The sequence below is a fragment of the Cryptomeria japonica genome, chromosome 5, assembly GCF_030272615.1.
Source record: "Cryptomeria japonica chromosome 5, Sugi_1.0, whole genome shotgun sequence".
In the NCBI taxonomy this organism is placed as follows: domain Eukaryota; kingdom Viridiplantae; phylum Streptophyta; class Pinopsida; order Cupressales; family Cupressaceae; genus Cryptomeria; species Cryptomeria japonica.
The window spans coordinates 7,115,789-7,138,604 of NC_081409.1; the positions used below are offsets into that span (position 1 = coordinate 7,115,789).

At 35.2% G+C, this 22,816-nt stretch overlaps 1 protein-coding gene across 5 annotated transcripts in view; it reads left to right on the forward strand.

Annotated features, from left to right (window-relative positions):
• Positions 1–22,816, forward strand: part of LOC131077964 (serine/threonine-protein kinase BLUS1) — a 121,703-nt gene that overhangs the window by 32,029 nt on the left and 66,858 nt on the right. For all 5 annotated transcript variants that reach the window (XR_009113691.2, XR_009113689.2, XM_058015572.2 and 2 more), the window contains exons 9-13: positions 20,249–20,317; positions 20,672–20,788; positions 20,917–20,978; positions 21,240–21,281; positions 21,463–21,729. Coding sequence is in view for 3 of the 5 variants with exons in the window: in XM_058015572.2 (XP_057871555.2) it covers positions 20,249–20,317; positions 20,672–20,788; positions 20,917–20,978; positions 21,240–21,281; positions 21,463–21,729 (557 nt within the window). In the remaining 2 variants the exon portion in view is untranslated. The remainder of the gene's footprint in view (positions 1–20,248; positions 20,318–20,671; positions 20,789–20,916; positions 20,979–21,239; positions 21,282–21,462; positions 21,730–22,816) is intronic.

Sequence of the window (22,816 nt, forward strand, 5' to 3'; positions counted from 1 at the left end):
TTTTTCCACAAAAATCGTGCTTTGTTGCAGTCCATTTTGGGTCGCACCTGGAGTTGTTGGGGCGAACATCTACAACTGTGGTATCTTGTAGTTTGTTTAGGAGTTGCTAGAGCGAACAATGCTCAATGCTCTTTTGCAAAAGCTTTTGTGTTTTTTATCAAAATCGTGTTTGTTGCTCATTGGAGGGTTTGCCAATTTTGTTTCAAAATCATGGTCTTAGGTTTTTTCGCTTCTATAATTCTCATGTGACAGTTCTATAATTTGCGTGTGAAGATTACATCAAGTTGGACGACTTTTGGTACTCTTGGTCATTAACATTCTGCAGATCCTAGGAGGGTCTTCGTAGCAACAAAGTGTTCTTTGCATTTCTGATTAAAATACCTGCAGTGTTTTCTATAGGGTATTGAGTACGATGACCATTAGGGAGGGTATAAAAATAATATTATATTTGTTCTATAATGGTCATCTTAGTTGTCAACTTATTTAGCTTTTTAGTTCGTCAACTTATGGTCATCTATATTTAGCTTTTTAGTTCATTTAGACTTTCAAGTGCAACTATTGCTTCTTTTATAAGAACGCATAGTTTTCTTTTTAGTTTTTAAGCTTTTTAGCTTTATTTAGCATTTTAAGCATTTTTAAGCTTTAGTTGAACAATTCGTTCTTTTTAGAACATCGTCTTATAATTCTCTTTATATACGTTGTATATTCGTAAATATATTTATCCAATTATTTTTCGGATCCACTGTGAGAATTTGAAACTTTTCCCCCCCCACAATGAAGATATTGCACTTCATCTAACTATGCTCCTTCATTGACTTCTAGATGAGAACTATTGACCTTTGTTAGCAAACTATCCATCTCTAGTGAGGACATGATTTGAAATTGAGGTCTCTTTTCTTCAATATTGATAGGATTTCCTGAACTTGAATCTACAATCCTTTATCCAATTTTGTCTTGTGGAGGCTCTCAAACAATCCATTAGAGGAAAATAAAAGTTTATTCTATGCCTTTTCATCCATGACAATCATCCTTTTGCTCAGTCAAAATAGTTGAATTATCATTTTGCTTTATGGACACTTGAGAGATTTTGTCTACCTCAAAAAACATATCATATGCAGTCATTTCTGGATCCAGTATAGAAGGTTGTTCTTCTCCATAGAAATTAAGCAAGACTTATGATGTAGACAGGAAATCTAACTCATCATTCTAATTTGCTGATAAAGAGATAAAGATAGGCTTTTGAAAATAAGCAACCATTGGTGTAGCTTTCCTTAAACTCTCTTCGTGTACTCACATCTTCTCAGTCCTAGGTTCTTCCACTACTTTTTTCAGTCCACGAACATGTGTAAATATTGAATATATTTAATTTTCTAGCACAAATGGATGGGTCTAGATTGAATATATCTTGTCATAGAGTCGCCATTGGGCTCATCTTGATAATGTTGAAGGTTACTTAAAAAGCTTTGATGGGTTGACTTGGATATTGTTGCATTGAAACATTTTGTTGAAACAATCTTTTCATGTTGGTCACTTTGGTCACCACTCTTTGCAATAAAAGATAAGTAGAATGTGGGTTCATGGGCTTAACCACTTGCTCTACAGCTTTCTTCAAGCTCATTAGGCTCATTGGATTTGATCATGAAAGTAATTTTTGATGGAAGCACCTTAATAAAACAACTTAGGAGAATCTTCATAGGTGTTAAAGTAGCATTAATTGTTCAATAAATTCTCTCATGGTTTTGTTGCTTTCCTTCTTTGCATTTGACAGTTGGGAAAGAAGAATATGACTGTCCTCAATAGTTTTGAATTGTGCCAAGAACTTCTCATGCATGTTTTTCCAATTAGTGATTTATCCTATAGGTAGATGATGGAAACATTTTGCTATGCCTTCAACTAATGTCTCAACAGAAAGTTTGATTGCAACATCATCATAGGCTACTCCCAAAATATTGTACATTGTTATGAAGGCTACGTTGTGCTTGTTAGGATGTTGTGTTGTCACCATGAGACTTCATAATTTGTTTGAGCCTTGAAATTATTATTTCACTTTGCAAGAGCCAAGGAACCATTGTGTGGTCTTTATGACAATGGAAGCAGAGGTAGACCATTATTGTTATTAGCATTGTCACGAATAATTTAAAAAGGTTCTTTATTGAATGCCACAAATATGTTAGTGAGTTCAGGAACCATCAGTGAAGATGAGCCTTCACTTGAATGGGCTTGATTTGAATGTTTGAAAGATAAGATCAGGAATACTTGCCTCCTCTGTGATATAATGTAAACCTTATCAACCAAGATGAAATCAGTTCAATTGGACGTAATAAGATCGATTTCCAGCTGCAAGCTTGTCTTGTTGTATATTACTCCCATGTAGAGTCACAAAAAATGTTCGTGTTTTACTTTGTCTCTTGTGAGACAGTTTCCCTCAATTTGGTCAAGTTTTATTTTCAAACTTTTCTGTCATCCTTGGTTTAGTTAGGATCACATTTTGGCTGGAAACGGATAAGCAATAAGTCTCAGAAGCTTCAAAGTGTTTTGGCAAAGTAAGACTTTTTGAAACCTTGGTGCTAAGACTTTTTGAAACCTTGGTGCCAAGTTGTAAACTTCTATAACCCATACCTTCATTGTTGAGACTGTCTTGTGAGATTTTCATATTGTTTCTTTAAGTTTGAGTGAGGCATATGACTTCATCTTTATTGGAAAAGGAAGTTTTGGCAATAAGTTATGGAGTCATGAAACTTGCCGCTTTGCCTCCAAGCGATTCAGAAAACTTTTAAGGAGTGAACTATGAACTTACAAAACTTTTTGCATCATTGTTGGAGTTTAGAAATTAATGAAAATATCAACACTGATTGTCTTTGATGAAAGCAACCAGTTAAAAGATTAACAAACCCTCCATTTTGTCACTATAGTCAAAATATGACATCATCCAAAATGGGCACATTTCCATTAATTGATGACACTTGTTTAAAGTTCCATAACCCTTCAAATCACCAATGGAGATAAATGAAGCATCAAAACAATTAAGAGAATATAAGTCTTTAGAAAAGGGAGTTTTATTCATTATTGTTGAGCATTTAAACAATATCGGAGTGCTATTCCTTGATCAAGTTTGTGCCTTTGCTACAATCTCCCTACAAAGTTGATCGCTAGTATTGAATCTTACTCATCACCATCCACGTTGAGAGTAGAAGTCAAAGCTGATGAGCACATACTTATACTGAGAGTGGGGGGGGTGGGAGGGTGAATCAATATAAGCCAATTCTTTTACTTTTTTAAATTAACAACCACAATAATATCAATTGCACAACATCAACAATCAAGAACACAAGAGCAACACAAGATGTAAGATTCCAATAAATTTCACCCTTCCCAATAGATTTCACCTTGTTGGGTAAAAATTTTGTAAACTCGGGGAGGTTTACAAAAGTTGGTTTTCACCACAGTATGCAAGACAGTATCTCTCAGAAGGCAAGATACAGTCTCTTCTATTTATAAGGGAAGGTTCCCCCTTTCTATTGCAATTTATATCTACTCTTAATCTACCTTCTAACCTTAAACTAATTTTAGAATGATACAATAACTTAGTTCTCTTTTTTTTTAGAACCAGTGTTTATCCAATTCTCTAACCTTACACTAATTTTAGAATGATACAATAACTTAGTTCTCTTTTTTTTTAGAACAAGTGTTTATTTAATTCTCTATCTAGAATGGATTTTCTCTTTTCACAACAATACAATTCTAACTTGCAGTAACTTAAAAAACTTATGCTAATTGGAAGCAAAGTGTCTGTGAAAGTACAAAGCCTTCCCTGTTGCTTCCTTTTCTGAAAATGACATAAGGGAGGGGTTTGTTGTATATAGGAAGCTCAAAGCCTCCTTCAAATGCATAAATCCTATCATCCACTGTAACCCAAATAATGATTATTGCTGACACTGAAATAAGATTCACAATATACAGTAAGCACAAAGTTTTCCAAATATATCACAAAACTTTCTACCTTAATAAGATAACTCAACAAAGCACAAAGTCTTCGCCTTGTTATTCACTTAATACAAATTTTTTAGTAAGATATTATAACACAAAGTCTACAATATTTTAGTTTATCTCTTTCAACTCAAATACTTCTCACAAAGCAAGATTTAATCTCAAAGAAAGTAGAAAAGAATGACATATGAACATTCCCTCTCACAATAAATCAAAGCAAGATTGGATGCAACTTCTTTTCTTCTTTGATCAAACTTCTTGAATACACTACAAGTTCAATGTCTTAGATAGCTTTTCAATTCTGCAGAGTTTTGATGTATTAGCCACAAGATATCTATTACAAAAAGATCCCTCACATTTATGGAAGAGGGCCAATGCACAAAAATAGGGAGAAGTTACAACTAATTGTGACTAAGTCAAAAGTAGAAACCTATTTGACTTAGGACACGTGCAGTCCTATATGTGTACAAGTGCATATATGGAATGACACCTGAGGTGTCAATAGCTTATTACAAAATGACACTAAGAAAACATAAAATAATCTAAGTAGCTTCATCTTCACACCGATCTTGTTTTTGGAATTCTTTAAACTTTTGTAGAGCAATTTTCATTTGGGCTTCATCCTGTCCTTGAGTATGACTGATGATGATTTTGACTCGTGTAATGGAATCTCCCAAATCAATGCAACATTTATGTTTCTTCAAGAGAGAATCCTAAAAATCCAGAATGAATTGAATATCTACCAATCTGTCAATAGAGGTCAAAGAGAAGTCCTCTTTCTCAATTTCAGCGGTTAGCAACAAACTAAACTCTTTGATGATCACATCCACATCAAGAGCTTTCTGATTTTCATCTAAGAAAGTGCAGGGAATCTTTGGTACTTTATCTACATTTTCTTTCCTTTTATCCATACACTCCTTCTGAGCCTTTCTCATGTCCTTGATAAGCCACTCCAGTGTTTCATTTGATGCTCTAATGCTTCATATCCCAAGAAGGAATAACTCCATCATCTACAAGAACATTTTAAGTCAAAATCTTCAAGTTTCAACCAAGTATCAAAATCCTTCTCTTGTGTTTCCAACTCTTGAGAGAAGAGCTCTATAGTATTATCCACCTCAATTTTCACAACTTCAAGATTCTTGACTATAGTGACAGCTAAACTCAGTAGTTGTGCTCCCTGACTGAGCATCCTGCTCATCCATTCACCCACTGCCCTACTCCGTGAAGCTGCTTGCTTGGCTCGTTTCATGAATTGTTCATCTAGTGATGGAGTCACTGGTTCAATTGTCTCCGAGGATTTAGTCACTTTGATTAGAACAGTAGTAAGCTGTTCTACCTGTGCTTTAAGCTTATCTTTCTTGATTTTGTCCTCATCATATCTAGCAATGAGAGAATCTAAGGTCATTTGAGCATCTCCTTTGGCAGTGTCATGAGATTGTTTGCCCAAATCAACTCTGCTAATAGTATAATCTGTGTCTTGAATTTGGTCAATGTCCTTATCAATAGGGGGGATAACAATCTTTGCATATTTGTTATTTGCTTTGTATACCTTAATCCTTGAAAAAGGTCTTAGCTTTCTTGGTGGCCTTGGGCTTAGTGGAGATAAGTTGACTTAAGTCAAAGTTGTCTGGGGAGATGACTTGTTTCTTCCTCTTAGGAGCATTAGAAAACAACCATGGTGGTAAGGGAGAATCATCATCAACACTTGCAACTAAGGCTTGAGATGGATTTGCTTGTTCTTGAGTAGTAGTAGCCACAATAGGTGAAGTTGTTGTAACAATGACAAGAATATTTTTCGAGAGATGACTCATTAGGTCTAGGACCGGTTTCTGTCATGAATTTATCAAAGTCATCTAACATAGTAGCTAACACTTCTCACAAATTTGGAAAAGTAGAGAAAATATTCTCAATGTTATCATGAGGGGTATCCAAAGCAGACTCATTGGTACTAGTGGAAGAAACATGAACAATTGTACTAGTAATACAAGTGATAGCAGATCCAAAAGGTTCTAACTCAACAGTTGAAATAGGAACAAGAACCATGGTCGAAAAAGAATGAGATACTCGAGGATGAGACTCATGAGACTTATTTGACTGAGAAGTCTTGGAGGATTATGATAATTCCTCTTCATCATATTCATCATCATGTTCTTCATTATCTCTCCTCACCTTCAAGTTGCTCCACATCAATAGGCTCTAGATTAGGAGGTTCATAATCCAAATGCTCACCTTGTACCTTAGGTTCCTTTGCCTCCTAAGTGTTTGGAGTAGATGACTCTCCCTGGGCTTTTCCTTTGTTAATCCCAACTGTAAATTTCAACTTCGAAGCTTTTTGGGGAGTAGCAAGATCTTGTTTGTTCTTTGTCCTAATTCCCAACAGGTCCACCAGTATTATCTTCGGAACCAGTGGAAAAGGGCTTCAACTGGATCCCTTTGCTAGTAAGCCAAACATTAGTATTTGCAAGAATACTTTGGAATCTAGCCCTTATGGAGGTTGCTTCTTTTTGTGACCACTGAATAAGTGGTAAGGGTGTTCCTGAAACTTTGTTTTCTACATACACGAGATCTAGGACATCTTCATCATCATCAAGATCATATGGAATATCTGGAAGATGAAGCTCTCGAATCTGCTCCACTGCGAGTCGACAGTAATCCAATTTCCTAATATCATGCTTTGTCATACAGTCAATTCAAATGTCTTCAATGCGATGTACATGGACATATATTTTCTTCAATTTATTCCTCATCCCCCTATAATCTAAGTCCCTCCTTGACTTGAAGAATTTAATGGTCCCTCTTCTCATTTCCTCTTCCATTCCCCTTGCTTTGAAAATTGAATTGATGGAGTATTTGCCGATAGTCAATGAGAACTTGAAACCTGCCTTGTGTGAACTAGACTGTGCCTCATGCACTGCCACCATTTGACGAACCAATTCCATCAAGACAATTTTATCCGATGGGTACCTTGGGAGCATGAAAGGTTCACCATTAAAGCATCCCACCCTAATAGGTGAAGGTAGGGAATTGTAGGAACATACATCAACATTGGTTCACCACATCCCATGTGTCATCAGACACTCTTTTGTTGTATAAATCTTTGTTTAGCATGCACATATAGTAGCGAAAGAATGCATCATTCACCCTTCAAAAATGATGGAAACTATTCTTCAATACCAATTGGGAATAGTATTCATACACATCAACCTGTTTTCTGTCTCCTGATGTAGACAAACCTGGGATGTCATATAGAACTTGAGGGTAGTTGGTACCTTAGTGAGTTGCTCGCACAAAGCATCACTTATTTGCTTACCCCAATATATTCTATCCTTGTTTTGTCTAATGATATGGATGTATTGATACATAAATTCATAATAGGTATCTAAAGTAGGAAGTCCCTTAACCCTGCTTAGAAGAGTAACCAAGTCACTGACTTCCTCAATAAGATCACTCCTGTGAAAGGTTTTTGGCTACCTGGCAATTGAAGGTCTTGAAGACTTCAACCAATTATCATTCATGTTTCTTTTGCACTTATTAGAATTCCTGTCATAGTAACTCTGCATTGATTGCATGGTGATATTAGGATACTTTTCAATGTTTGGACACTTGAAGATAGTGTTAAAAAAGTCCTCATCAAGTCTGATAAGCTTTTTGCCACTAGCATCTTTCATACTTATGCTAACAGGAACAAAGTGGTTTGCCGCTGCAAGAACGAATTCAGGGTTCTGAGCCGACATTGGAAATGCTGAGACCAAATGAATACTATTGTTGATGGTAGGCTCCATCTTATAGTATGAAGGTGGCTGCTCAATTCTTTTGAGAAATTCTACCAGGTCCACATGACCTACTTCAGTATCCCTTAATCCCTTATATTATCAATATTCAAAGATACTGAAGAAGGCGAGAAGGCTAGATTTGGATCTTGTTTTTTGAACTTCATTGTCTTCTTGCTTGGAGATAGTTCCGTCATTTGTATAAGAATGGCACTGTAGCATGGAGAAAACATCAATACTTGTGAAGAACAATCACCAACCATCTTGATCATTTGAACTGAACAGGATCATGTATGTGTTGAATTTGATGCTATTAGGGTTTCCAAAACCCTCATTGTATCATAGTAGAACAAGTGTAAATCAAGTCTACAAACCCTATTTACATGTGTTTGCATTTGGTGTAATTCGGGTTTGTAGACCCAATTTACACTAAAAGTCTAAGTGTAAACAATATGTGTAGTTTAGGTATGTAAGTCCGAACTGCACATTAAAAATGGGGAGGACAAACTAGGTGTAGTTCAAACCTATAGACTCGAACTACACTTGGGTAAAACAAAGTAGCGATGTAGGCGGGGTCGGTAGACCTGAACTACACTAAAAAAAGTGTAAAGGTGGGATAAGTGTAGTCTACCAATCTACACCAAGAATGAGATTGTGGTGTAGGTCAGATCTACAAACCTGACCGACACCAAATAAAACATTTGTAGTGCAACATGGTGGTGTTCGGGTTAATAAACGCGAAACCTGAACACCACCATATGAAAGATATTGTGCATGGATCGAAACATGGTGTTATTTGGGTTTACAGGCCTGAACACCACCATTAGAATGGTGTTGTTCGGGTCGGTAAACCCGAACAACACTGAAAGGATAGTGCTCAATGATAATGATCATAACATTCATACATTGATGTGATTCGGGTTCATCAATCCGACATAACATTCATACATTGGTGTGATTCGGATTCATCAACCCGAACACACCATTCATATATTGGTGTGATTTGGATTCATCAACCCGAACACACCAAGGTTAACAAAGATAAAACAGTGAGAGAGTATGGTGTGTTCGGGATTTACAAACCTGAATAACACTATACAAATGGCAATGTGATTCAGGTTTGTAAACCCCGAACCGTACTACAAAAAGAGAGATTCAAATCAAGGGTAAGATGGCCCAGCTAGGGCATGAAAACAAAACCGAAAAGATGAGATAAAGCACGAAAACGACAAAGAAAGCGATGAAAAATGAAACTTACTCCAAAAATATTTGGAATCACTGCAATTTCGGAAGAAACATGAGCCCTAATGAACTCGCCTCCAAGCAAATCGAAAAACCAACAAGAGATAATGCAGAATGATTAAACGAGAATTAAAAGACTCCTAAATCAAAATGATAAAGGAGACATTTACTTCGAACAACAAGTGCAATAAATTAGTGCAGATTGGATCCATTAACCCGATTTTCACTTGAGATGGCAAGGCCAAGTTGCATTTTGGGTTTATGAACCCGAATTGCACCTAAATGTGCAAAGGGAAGGTGCAAATCAGGTCTACGAATCCGATCTGCACCTGAAGACCAAAATGGTTTAAATCATGTCTGTGAACCTGAAATACACCTGAAACTTGACAAAATAAAAACAGTAAGAAATTTCAAAGGATTCCAAAATGACAGTCACGAGTGTGAGGTGACAAAATCATCTCGAAATGCGTGTACAGAGCATTTAAATTACAAATGGGCCAAAAATTTGTAGGGTTACCCCGATTTTTCCTAAGTCCAAATTGGGGATAACACACCTCAAATTTTCAACTTTCCACTCAAAGATATTTTATCAGTCAGTTTGTTTGCAGGTGAGAATGCATTTATTCAGTTTTGTGAGAGAAAGCTGGTTTGCTTTGAAATGGATTGCCTAACTCAGAAAAAAGTGATAAGCAAGATTCAATGACTGAAATAAAATTACTAATAGCTTTCCTAATTAGATATAGACTGAAAATGGCAGAGCTTTTCATTAATCAATAATAGCAGAATTAAAACTGGGACACAGTTCCTGACCTTTACACACTTAGGCAGTGCTGAAGTTGCAATATGTAATGTCCCCTATTGGGATATTACTCGATTTTACCCTAGAATTTGCCCATAAGAGTAATTGTTAAGATTATTAGATATTTGATATAACAGGTCTGAATTGGATTGGTTAGAGTCTGATCTTGTTGTTGTATCTGCTGCTTACACATGTCTTTTCTGATCTGGATATTATTTCCTTTCGCTAATTGCTGTATTTCTTGGAGCTGATGATGCTAATATTTTCAGATGTCTGCTGTAATAATATGTTTAGGTCTGCTGTAAATATATTTTAATCTGCTCTCTTAAAATAATATTTCTTTTTATTGTCTGCTGTGACTCTGCTCTTGAATAGGAATGATTTTCCCTTATTCTATGCCCCCTTGAACGACGCTCCAAAAACTCCTATGTATACCCATGAAATGCCTCTTCAAACGAATGGTTATCTTTCTTCAATGCTGGTCGGCCAAGCATGAATAAACCCTTTTTTATTTATAAATTTCCTTGCCCAAGGTGGGCACTAGAGCCAAGGAAGGTCGGCCAACATAAGGTTTTTATTTTAAAACAATTTGACACTCAGACTGGGCGCAGCACTTCATAGGATTGTCCCTCTTTGAGACCCAAATAAAAGCCAGCAAAAATAAATTTATTGCCTTAAGAGAAGGTCGGCTCATAGGAGAGAGTTTTGCATCTCTTTTTAATCCATAATTGCACCAGACATGGGTCAGCCCATGTGTCAAGAGATATAGGACTGTCTGAAAATGAACTTGTAGCTCCTCACACCTTCACAGCAGCAACCAGACTACATTGAATCAGTGATAAAATGTTCCATAACTCTTCCCAGCAGTAGAATGATTGAACTGGCCGAAATCCTTTTATTGCAATACCAAGAACTTTGAACATTAGAAGTGTATGGCAAATTGCTCAGATATACAATTAATTCTGTATATAAATAACTGCATACAAATTCTTTGAATAACCAATCTTCTTTACCATGACCAGCACAGTTATGGAATTCCTCGTTTCGTAAGGCACTGCTAGCAAATGCAATGACAACTGTTGAAGCAGGGAAATGGAGACACCATATATAAATTTTGGTTGCTGTTATAATTGTGTCCCCTTAATGCCCAGCTGAAAGCTCCATGGTCAAGGTGGTTCAAATGGGACCAATGACCACACCTTACGCTGCTTCCCTCATAACACAAATGAAGTAATATTGTATAGCTGCCACACAAGGATATTGAAATAAGTGTGAATCGCTTAGTATGAAGTTGCTAATGTTAAAGGAAATCACCTTTGTCACATCTACCAACACAACATATTTATTTCATCGTTACGAAAGTGCATACACCCTACTCTTGATTTACCACACGATACTCTGCATCGTCTCATGGCTCCAAGACCAGCCGCGTCATATTCTTCACGTCCAACATCTATACAAGATAGCATATATCTGAATATATGTTCCCAAATATTTAATAAACCTACGCTTGCCCAAGTCCACGATTAATGAAAAGTAATCTCCAGCGATTGCCTTATCACCCAAAATTCCTTTAACGTTTGAATATACCTTGCCCAAAGCAAAAGTAAATCCTTGCCCACTTTAAGAAGAAACCGACCAAATAGGAGGGTCACTGAAATTCCAGAAGATTTAGCAAGTTATTATCCATGAAAATTGTCATCCATAAAATACTTTATTCCGAACATTGAATAAATACCTCTATCGCCAAATCTTTTTCTGAATAATAAAAATATTTCCCCGTGAATACCTTGTTTTGCAAATTTGTCTCAAATTGAGATTTTACAAATTTGAATCCTGTGTAGTCTCAATGTGAGAAATGGGTTTTCATCCACTTCTTCAAATTCCAAGGGTTTCTGTCCTCAGAGTCTGAACCTGTAACCAAGTTTTCTGAACTTGATAAAATGTTTTCCCTAATGATTCCTTTGCTACTCCAAAGCCTCCCTTTAATAATAACCTTTTGCAACCATTTTTAATTAAATAATTGTCATAAAATGACTTATTAATATTGTAATTTATTTCCCTCCAAAATCACTTAATTTTAAATAATTATTAATCAATTATTAGTTTCCTTAAATAATTTAGGACATCATAATAAATAATTAATCAATGATTTAATTTTTCATTGTTGCCAAAAATGGGACATTACACAAGATTTACATGCAAACCTTTTTGGGATAAAACCATGGCAACATATTGCTTAAGAAAATTCTCTTACAAAGACTTTGTAGGCACCAACCTACTGGAGACACCAAACCCCGCCTATCTTTGTAGGCACCGACCCACTGGAGACATGAAACCCCACTTATCAACTAAGCAAGAGACACCAATTTCTTCTATTGAGAAGCACCAACTTCTAACACAACAAAATCTTAGTCTTCTTTAGAATAATTCTCCTTAAAATCTGCCTTAAATCTGCTATAAATCACTTTATAAGGTCAGATCCAAATCTACTATAATTCTCCTCTTAGATCTGCTATAACTCCTTCACAAAATCTGCTTTGAATGATCTTCTACAATTTTCTTCCATCAAAAATCTGCTGGCGTACATATGATATATCTTCTATTCTCCATTCACACCTTCTCCACAAAATCTTATTTTTTATAATCTTATGCCTCCATGAAGAGAGGCACCTCTTTGAATAGAGGTAACTCTTTAAAAAGACATCACCTTTCGTTAACAATTCATTTATGCTGATTGCCATTTAAAATACTTTTATTTTTCTTCAAAATGCTATCATATGTCCTTTTATATAGAGTTCGCCGCCTTCATGAACTCAAGTGCTGCCTTAACACATTTAAAGATTGCTACCTATTGTTTCACCTTAATAGCTGCTCATTATCATTAAGCGCTTCATCCTTTTTCATTATTTAGTATTATTCTTGGGTGATATAAAATATATTTATGTATGTGTTTTCTACATAAGCACCAAAGGAAGTCAGCCAAATATGAGTTAAAGGTTTAGTTTATTTTATATTTCATAAAGTAGAGAGAGTGCCAAAGTATGGATCGGCTAGCACGAACAAATAATATAATGAAGTTGAATTGCTTCCATGTGAAGGTAAATTATTAAACTTATGATCTCAAGGAGTGGATTGGTTAGTGGCCTTTGGCAATAACCAAAATCAGCGATTTTCTTCTTGAACCGATGGTTTCCTGATCAAAGACATTCTTCTTGAACCAATGATTTCCTCATCAAACTTCTTGGACAACGAATTCTGTCTTGTCATCAATGACAACATTTGGAAGAATCTCGTCCATACACCTTTGACATCAATGACAATATTTACAAAAGACACCCTGCACACCATTTTCGTTGCAATTTCATGAATGCTTGTTAAATAGATTCAAATTCTGCTGTCACTGGTTGGAGATGAAATTTTCCCCAAGCTCCTGCCTGTGTATTCACAAATAGCAGTTGCTTTAGCCATTCTGCATACCAGCGTAGCATTATGTTCCTTGCCATTCACTAAAACCCCCTGCAACTTCTAGCTCATCTTATTTGGCTATTTTTTCAAACCTCACAGAATGAAACAGAGATATTAGGGCTAGGAATATGCAACCTTGATTGGTAGTTCCCTCTCCAAGGTAGGGGATAGTAGGTTACGGCATATCAACTTGAATGATTTTTTTGGGAGAGAATGGGCAAAACTACATGGAGTCCAATTGAAGAATCAAGGAGTTAGCTCATGTTTCAGGTTTCCCTCCTTCAATACAATGCCACATACCTCGTTCTAGCTTGTGTTAAACATTACCAAGTTGAAACAAGGGAAACCAAGTCTGTTGATGACAAGTTGATAGCTAGACTTGATGTCCCTTTTGTTGGAATCACATTCAGGTTGCTAGTAATCGAAAGTACATGTAGAAGTAGATCCAGTCCTTGCTGAGTGCTTCTTCTAAGATAAGAAAGACTTGAGCCTCAATAACATAGCAAAATGTTGGCCCAAAGTACTGAGAAGGGTAAGTCATGATTACCAAAGAATCTGCAGAGGATGCATTTTTACGAGGACATATCTAATATGACCACCCTATTGAACAAGGTGATGGGAAAGGAAGATATAGGTGAGTTCGGTTGCTAGATGTGCTAGTATATAACAGTCATTTGTTGTGGACATGAATATATTAATAGGGGCAAAATAATCAGCAATTACGAGGACATATCTGATATGATCACCCTTTTGAATAAGGTCATGGGAAAGGAAGATATAGGCAAATTTTGTTAACAGATGTGCCAATATATATGAGTCATTTGTTAGAACATGAATATATTAATTGGGGTAAAGTAATCAGCAATAAATTTGCATGTGCAATTGTTAAAATTCCCTACAAATCAATTCTTTTATATGTCTTAATATTTGTTCTACATGATTGTGGGCGTGAAAGTGTGGTCATGAGTGTGTACACAAGGTGTTCACTGTTTATGATAACATGATGCAAAAATATGATCATTATCCTCACCTCCGGTTGTAAATTAGCAATAAACATTTAAGAAGGTTAAATGTTGCTTTCAACATCCTGATTATTAGGGAATTGGAGGGCAACCACAAAGTCAGAATCTTCCAAGAAGTAGCTAGTTTGATAACTCAGTTTGGGAGTTGCAACATACAATATCCTAAATTTACTTATATTCTGACTGGAGGATTCAGTGGATCTCCATATAGACTTTGTTGGTACGTGAGTGATCATTTGGTTCTTATAGAGATATGTAGACAAATGGGAGAGGTCAATAAAGTGTGCAAAGAAAGAAAGAGTGTAATGTTCCCTACTCAGTACCCCTGAAAGAATACAAAGGTTGGTGAACTAGGACAATAGAGTTACCTTTTTTACTTAATACCTTGATAAATTCCCTATAAAATACCCTACAGAAAACATTAAGATTATCATATTTATTTGGCATATTGAATTAGAATTTTTATAGTAGTTTTTCATTATAAATAGTTCTGTTGCAGATTAATGTTTTAGGAAATGGAGTTATGATTGGGTTGCCCGGCCAACCCTTGCTAAGCCCATGGGCTCTTACTAACATGGTGTGGGTCTTATTCCCCTAATCATACTCTGTTTGGGAATGGAGTCATGATGGGGTTGCCCAGCCAAACCATCCTAAGCCCACCGGGTCTTACCAACATCATGTGGGTCTTATTCCCCTAATCATACTCTGTACCACTTCCAATTATCATATTTGATCAGATATTAATTAAATGATACCATTATTTGAATTACTATTCATTGATTATATATTCTGATATTTGTTATGCTATTCGATACCATTGCTTACTTAACAGATTGTATTGAGTATATACCGTAGTATTAACATCTTACTGATTTATTATAGTACTGGATTATATTGCTGTTATTCAAATTTTATGCTTACTGTTCCAGCTATACAGTGTGAATTTATTATAATTATACACTGAATTAAGATGTGTTTAATTTCCTTATTATTATTATTATAAATATCATCTGATTTACACTATGTGTTTCAGAAGTTATTAGCAGATTTAACAGTCTGATGCAATGTATATATAATCAGAAAATTACTGATTGTCTACTTGTATTAAATAAACTGTCTTATTGTTATTTCATTGTTTTTTTTTCTATTCTTGAGAGTGGACGATTGTAATGCCCCCTACTAGGAGGCTGCCAATTCCTGTCACTTAATAACAGTTCTGATCTGATCTGATCGATGGTCCAGTCCCTGGATGCTTTTGATTCCTTTCCTTTATATCTCTCAATATGAGGGAGGGGTCACACCTCTTCATTATGGATGCCCTTTGGCAAGAGACACACCCTTTCACCATTAGCAGCCTTTGAAAGAGTGCAACTCTTCATTACTTCTGCCCTTTGAAAGGAACACAACCTTTCACAATCAGATCTGCATTTCTTATTTAAATCAGATCTTCACTTCTGATTCCCAAATTATCCCCCTTTCAAATGAAGTTCTCTTCTCCCTTTTATATGTCATGTTTGAGGGAGTCACAACTTTTCATCTTATGCCTTTTGACCATTCATTAAACTTCACTAAATTTTAGTTATGGTTATGTTTAATTTGATTCTTTTATATTTATAATTTAATTTTTTTAATTTTTTATTCTTTTACATTTTAATTTTATAATTATTGTTTATTATTAAATCCTATTTTAAAAAGGGGATATTACAGTCCACCCTTCCCAAAATTGCTTGTCCTCAAGCAATGAGGGTCCCCAAACCTATCCTTGGGGGTTTAAAATTTTAAATTCCTTATTTAATTTGGTTGCCCCAATGTTTGCTCAATATCTTGGATATCTCTTTGCACCATATATTAAAATGAGGATTATAAGCATGACACACATCTATGACCTCAAATGCATTTCATATCTTTCTAGTTATTCTCACATCTATGACATATTAGGTATGAACCAAACATAGAGCATACACATAGAAACACAAAGTATGCACATGAATATATAAAGACACAGAGCATACATATCAAAACACAAAGTATACACACAAATTTGCAGACACGGAGTATACAAACAAATGCACATGTTGTTAGATCCCTTCCTTTTTTAAAGCCAGAAAGTGGGCCTAACCCCAATCTTTCTTCTTGAGCCAAAAAGTGGGTCTAACCCCATCTTTCCTTTTGAGCAAGAAAGTGGGCCTAACCCTAATCTTTCTTCTTGAGCCTGAAAGTGGGCCTAACTCCAATCTTTCTTCTTGAGCCAGAAAGTGGGCCTAACCCCAATCTTTTTGCTTCTATTCCAATTTGAACTAGAAAGTGGGCCTAACCCCATCCTTCCTCTTGAGCCAGAAAGTGGGCCTACCCCAATCTTTCTACTCCTATTCCAATTTGAACTAGAAAATGGGCCTAACCCCATCCTTTCTCTTGAGCCAAAAAGTGGTCCTAACCCCAATCTTTCTGCTCCTATTCCAATTTGAACCAGAAAGTGGGCCTAACCCCAATCCTTTTGTTCCTAATTCATTTCGAGTCAGAAAGTGGGCCTAACCCCATCTCTCCATTTGAACTAGAAAGTGGGCCTAACCCCAATCCTTTTGCTCCTAAATCCATTCCGAGTCAGAAAGTGGGCCTAACCCCAATCCTTTTGCTCCTAAATCCATTTCGAGTCAAAAAGTGGGCCTAACCCCAATCTTTCTACTCTTGTACGTTCATTGATGTGTCGTAAACTTTCTCCAATATTCTTATGTCCCATAGATCTTGAGGATGTAAGGGCGCCATAATTATTAGATTGGCTCCACCACAAAGCTCCATTTATTTATTGTCCTTCTTTCAATAGCCCTAAAAGCTTGTTGACTTAATTGCATTAATTGATTTTCCTCAGGCTGGCAGGAACATGCTTTGATACCACTTGTAATGTCCCCTACTAGGAGGCTGCCAATTTCTGTCACTTAATAACAGTTCTGATCTGATCTGATCGATGGTCCAGTCCCTGGATGCTTTTGATTCCTTTCCTTTATATCTCTCAATGTGAGGGAGGGGTCACACCTCTTCATTATGGATGCCCTTTGGCAAGAGACACACCCTTTCACCATTAGCAGCCTTTGAAAGAGTGCAACTCTTCATTACTTCTGTCCTTTGAAAGGGACACAACCTTTCACAATCAGATCTGCATTTCTTATTTAAATCAGATCTTCACTTCTGATTCCCAAATTATCCCCCTTTCAAATGAAGTTCTCTTCTCCCTTTTATATCTCATGTTTGATTGAGTCACAACTTTTCATCTTATGCCTTTTGACCATTCATTAAACTTAACTAAATTTTAGTTATGGTTATGTTTAATTTGATTCTTTTATATTTATAATTTAAATTTTATATTTTTTATTATTTTACATTTTAATTTTATTATTATTGTTTATTATTAAATCCTATTTCAAAAACAGGATATTACAATGATTCGTACCTGGTCAGCGCCTTTGTTTGAATTCCCTTTGATTGCTTATTACCACTATTGGGTTGATTAGGAAGCAGACGTGGCTGAGGCTTACGCGGTCTCTTCCTAAAGAATCTGAGTCTTAATGTATTTTTCCTCCCATAAACTTGTCTCTGTTTTTCTCCCCCCCTTGGGAACGATTTCAATCCTCACTAAATATCCTTGGGTATCGAAGGGTTCCATCTTATTGGGAGCAGACGCATCCTTTCCCAATGATCAATTAATAATTCTGAATATTGCACCCTTTGGAGAATATGTTCTTTAATCACAATATATCTCTTAATCGCACCTCTTAATTATTTATGATATCAATCCCTTGTTTGCCTCCTAGACTAAGTCAAATCTGATTAGTTTTGATTACATTACTGAATATCACTGTCTATTGTGAGGGGACAATCTCTGACACCAGCAGTTTACTTATATTTGATTTAATAATCAACTTTATTTGTTGATTAGGATGGTATTTGATTTAATAGTCAACTTTATTTGTTGATTAAGATGGTATTTGATTTAATAGTCAACTTTATTTGTTGATTAGGATGAGTGCTATTCTATTAAATATTGTTTTTATTGAATATTTGTTTTTCTGAATTTATTTATTATTATATTTGTTTTCTAATTACTTTGTTATGATAATGAATGTTTACTTATTAATTTATTATTGATCAATTACAGTTACACACTATTACCGATCAAACATTTAAATATCATTATTTTATTAATTTGTAATATTTCAAATATAATATTAATTTATTTTATTTAAATATTTCAGAAATATTAATCAAATAATAATAACATTTAGTAAATAAATAAATATTTAGTAATCATTTGTTGATAATTTTTATATTAATTAATAATAATTACTTTATTTAGGTTATATATAATGATGAAGGAGGGGACATGACAAAGAGACCAAGATATCCTAATGCCTAGAGCATAGAGAGGTCCTTGGCCAAAATTATGTTGCACTTCAATGGAGCAATATTCCCCTTTGATAACTTAAATATGGGTCTAAGTTATCATTATACCCATCATCTGGAAGATTATTAGGAAGATTATGAAAACAATTTTGAAGAAGGTGAGAATGGATGAGATTGACAATCGATATATTGACAAATATGTGAGTCTAATTCTCTAACAACAGATGCAAAGACTCCACAAAATTATCAAATGATGGGTTGCAACCTATTGATGACCAGAGCAATCATATTATCTTCATCAATTGATGAATTGACAAAAGAGTTGATTTCTCATGTCCTTCATTGTAAGCAGAGGCTTTGACAGTGATCTGAATTCACTCATTTGTTGAAAATAGATTTTTCAAATACATGACTTCAAATTTTTCACAGGTTTTATTTTGCATTCTCCTAAAGGTCACCAATGAAAGTGGCTTTTTAAATTCTGGGATCAAGTCATCAGAAATGGACAATTTTAATAACAAGGAATATTCTATAAGACGTTTATCAAAACCTGCAAGATTTGAAGCCGTCTTTTTTTTGAATAATTCTATTGCAATTTATACACTTCACAATGTTGAGTATTTTGCGACTTCAGATTTTTAAGTTTTGGCCTGTCAATTTTTGCTGTTTAGGCAAAATAAGATTTGGATATTGGCCACGATTAGGTTGGGGGAAAAACATTCAGACCAAACAATTTCACACTAATTCAGGTTTTTTCACAAAAAAAAATTATAAAATATGCATGTTTGCAGCAAACGATTGCAAAGGATTTTGAAATAATTTAGTACTTATGCACTTGTGAAAATCATCCCTTGACCCTGGTCTCTTTTTCTTTGATCAGCATTGACAGAAAACAATCAGCCCTTAACAGCAGATTTAAACAGTAAATCACGACTGGCCTTGAAACGGGGAAAATGCAGCAAACCATATTTAAGTTTTTGTAGAAAAAAGTACCAGATATATTGTTTATCCGTACCATAACGTTCTGTGCTGTTCATCTGTACCTTCATTGTTTATCTGCATGATTAATGTTTTCCTTTCTGGACAATGATAAGATGGTGATTGGACATACTTCCTTTGACAACATTTCTCTTCAACTTCCAATCTTCTTTTTGATCAGTGCACCCTCTTCAAGGGTTTCCTCCATGTGGATGATCAGCATACCCTTCCTAGGGCCTAGTTGCTTTCATACCAAATGTTGGAAGAATGAACACATGAAGTGTGACACTTATTGGATGGCAGCCACTTCAATGAGTGTGGCTTCTATTTATTATTAAATGGGGAAGTCACTAGATTGCTGTAACTTAATTGTAAGTTACTTGTAGTTGTTAGACATGATTAATCTAGATTTATTCATCAGTAACATAAATCATAAATGCACATGTTTACAAAGTGTATTCTAACATTATATTGTGTCTAATATTGTTTGCATATATTTCTTATTTGGGTTATATTTTGTAAGATTGATTACATTTTTCACTGCATATATTTTTGGATTTCACTAAGTATCAGTGTTTGTACCACAGAGTGAATATAAGCGTGGAGTAAGCGCATGGAATTTTGACATTGAGGATCTGAAAGCCCAGGCAGCATTGGTATGCAACTATCTTGCTTATTGAGTATATTTAAAAAAATGTGTTTCAATACAAGTGGTGTAGTATGTATATAATTATCATATAAGCAGTTATTTATCTTATTCACCATGAGGCTTGGATTGATTGACAGGATTGACAGTGTGCACATATCTTTATCTACATCTCCTATAGACTATATTTAAATTTAACAGAATCTTTCCCTTATTCACATGCTCTTGTGTACTATTGAAAAATTATCTCCCTGTTCTGCTACCTGTATCCATAATCCCATATCTCTGGTTACCATGGTATTTATCATTTTTTGTTCTTAACAAAATAAATAATCTGTACTCTTGAATGCTTGTTTTTAAACAGATGCAAGATGATGATGAATTGTCAGGTGGTAAAGAAGAAGATGACACTTCAGGATCAACAAGGCATAAGAGTCTATCTATGTCTCTTGAGACTTCTATAAACAGTGATTCTGAAAAGGTTCAGCTCAGTGGAATAACAAACTCTTGTAGATTATATTTTAGTACATTGATACAGATTAATGCTGAAATTTAAGAATGTTGTTTGTTTTATATGACATATAAGATGTTGGTAGCATTTGTTTGCAGGTCAAGACCGAACAAAGTCTTCCTCTACTGCAATCAAGTTCAATAAATGACTTGAGTAACCTGTACGTTTAATTAATGGTTCTCTTTATCATTTGTTGAAATAGCAACCCTTATTTGTTTGAAGCAACATTAGTACAGATAAGTGTATTTCGTTGAAAGAAGCAGGATACATTCATCTTTTCCTTTTCTAGAATTGTTTGAATGTTTTCTTTCCAATTTAATGCAATCAGTATCCTAGGGGAAAACAGTTGTCAAGACTCAAGATGCATGTGTAGATTTCGTACAGTGCTTTGGTAGGTGACTATTTTCTTGTTTTCTTGCAGTTCGGACTTTAAGAACCAGGGTAGAAAAGAAACAAAAGACATGTAAGAAAATTGCGTTAGCTTGATTATGTATAGTGTAAATTGTTGTTTAATGAATTTGAGCTTCTGTTTTGCATGCAATTTGTTTTTGCTTGTTGGATTCAATTTGATCTATAGACTTATCCTCAACATTTTTTTGTTTTAGCATGCATTTGAATTTAGCTGATTGATATTTGATTTGCAGAGGATGTGTTGATCTTTCCAATGGGGAAACAAATATCACCAACACTAATAGACTTGAAGACTTGAGATTATTGGATTCATCCAAAATTGATGATAGAGAACAACAAAAGAAATCCTTGAAGGACAGACAAAACAACAATGGAACAAGTGTACGAAAAACTTTTGAGCTGGAACAGGTTGAGGTCACAGCTGAAAGAAGCCATGCACGTCCAAGTCATCAAGCTCATAGTGGGCCTCTAATGGTTGATCGCGTGCTTGGCTATGAAAGGTTAATTGTCTACCCTATTTGTTGCATTTGATATATTTGAAGTGTTCTATTTTGAATTTATATTTCTGTATGTACTACTTGTTGATGGTGTTTTTATGCACAATCGAACATAGAATAAAGTATTGAATACTCTATCCTCTCTTGAACAAAGACTTCTCAAATGCTGAAGATTAGCAAAAAGGATCACTTGAGATGACTCCAAGGTTCTCGATGTCAGGTATTGACTTGTTGGATTAGCGTCAATGGCATGATGTGATTTGCTGTACCTGTGAGGGGACTTGCGTAGTTATTCTATGATTGACTCAATTCAAGCGTAATGGAATGACGTTCCTTGAATGATGTTGCAATATTGCTCTCTTCTACTACTACTGATCTTAGATTAAAAAAATGGAAAAAGGAGTAAGGTTTAGGGATGCTATGCTAATACTAGGAATGCAAGACAATGGATAATTTCAAGTGAGCTCAACTAGGTTTGCTTTGACATGCCATGAACATCTCCACAAAGCTAGTGCAATCTTCTAGGGATAGCTTGGTGATTTTCAAATCACTACCACAAACATAGATACCTTCAAGATGAAGCATATCAATGATGGAATAGTAATTGAAGTTAAGCTTTGGCTGAAATGGGTTCGGTTGACTATGCAAGATACTTCACCATCGATGGAGTACTAGTAGTATGAACAACGAGCTTCACTCTCAATCATGCACATACATCTTTCATTCATCTAAAATACTTAAAGCAAATTCTATTCTAATTTTTTTTGTCCTTTCAAATATTAAGTTCTCTCATAAAAGGATGAAGAAACAAGCAAATGCTTCAAAACTCTATATCTCACCAACACTTCAATGATTGTATTAATTTTTGCAACATCGAGCAACAATTCTTCAAAATTCTTCTAATCGTTCCTTTACAAATGAAATGAGTTGAGCTTATATAGAGCTCTCAATTAAAATGAATGGCCAAGATTAAACTAGAGTCGAGGGCCCAGATTTTGCCACCTAAACCCTAATTAGGGTTTGTAACAACCAAAATACCTAAACTCTCTTATGAATGCCTTTGCTCTTTTGTAAGTCTTATTGATCCAAG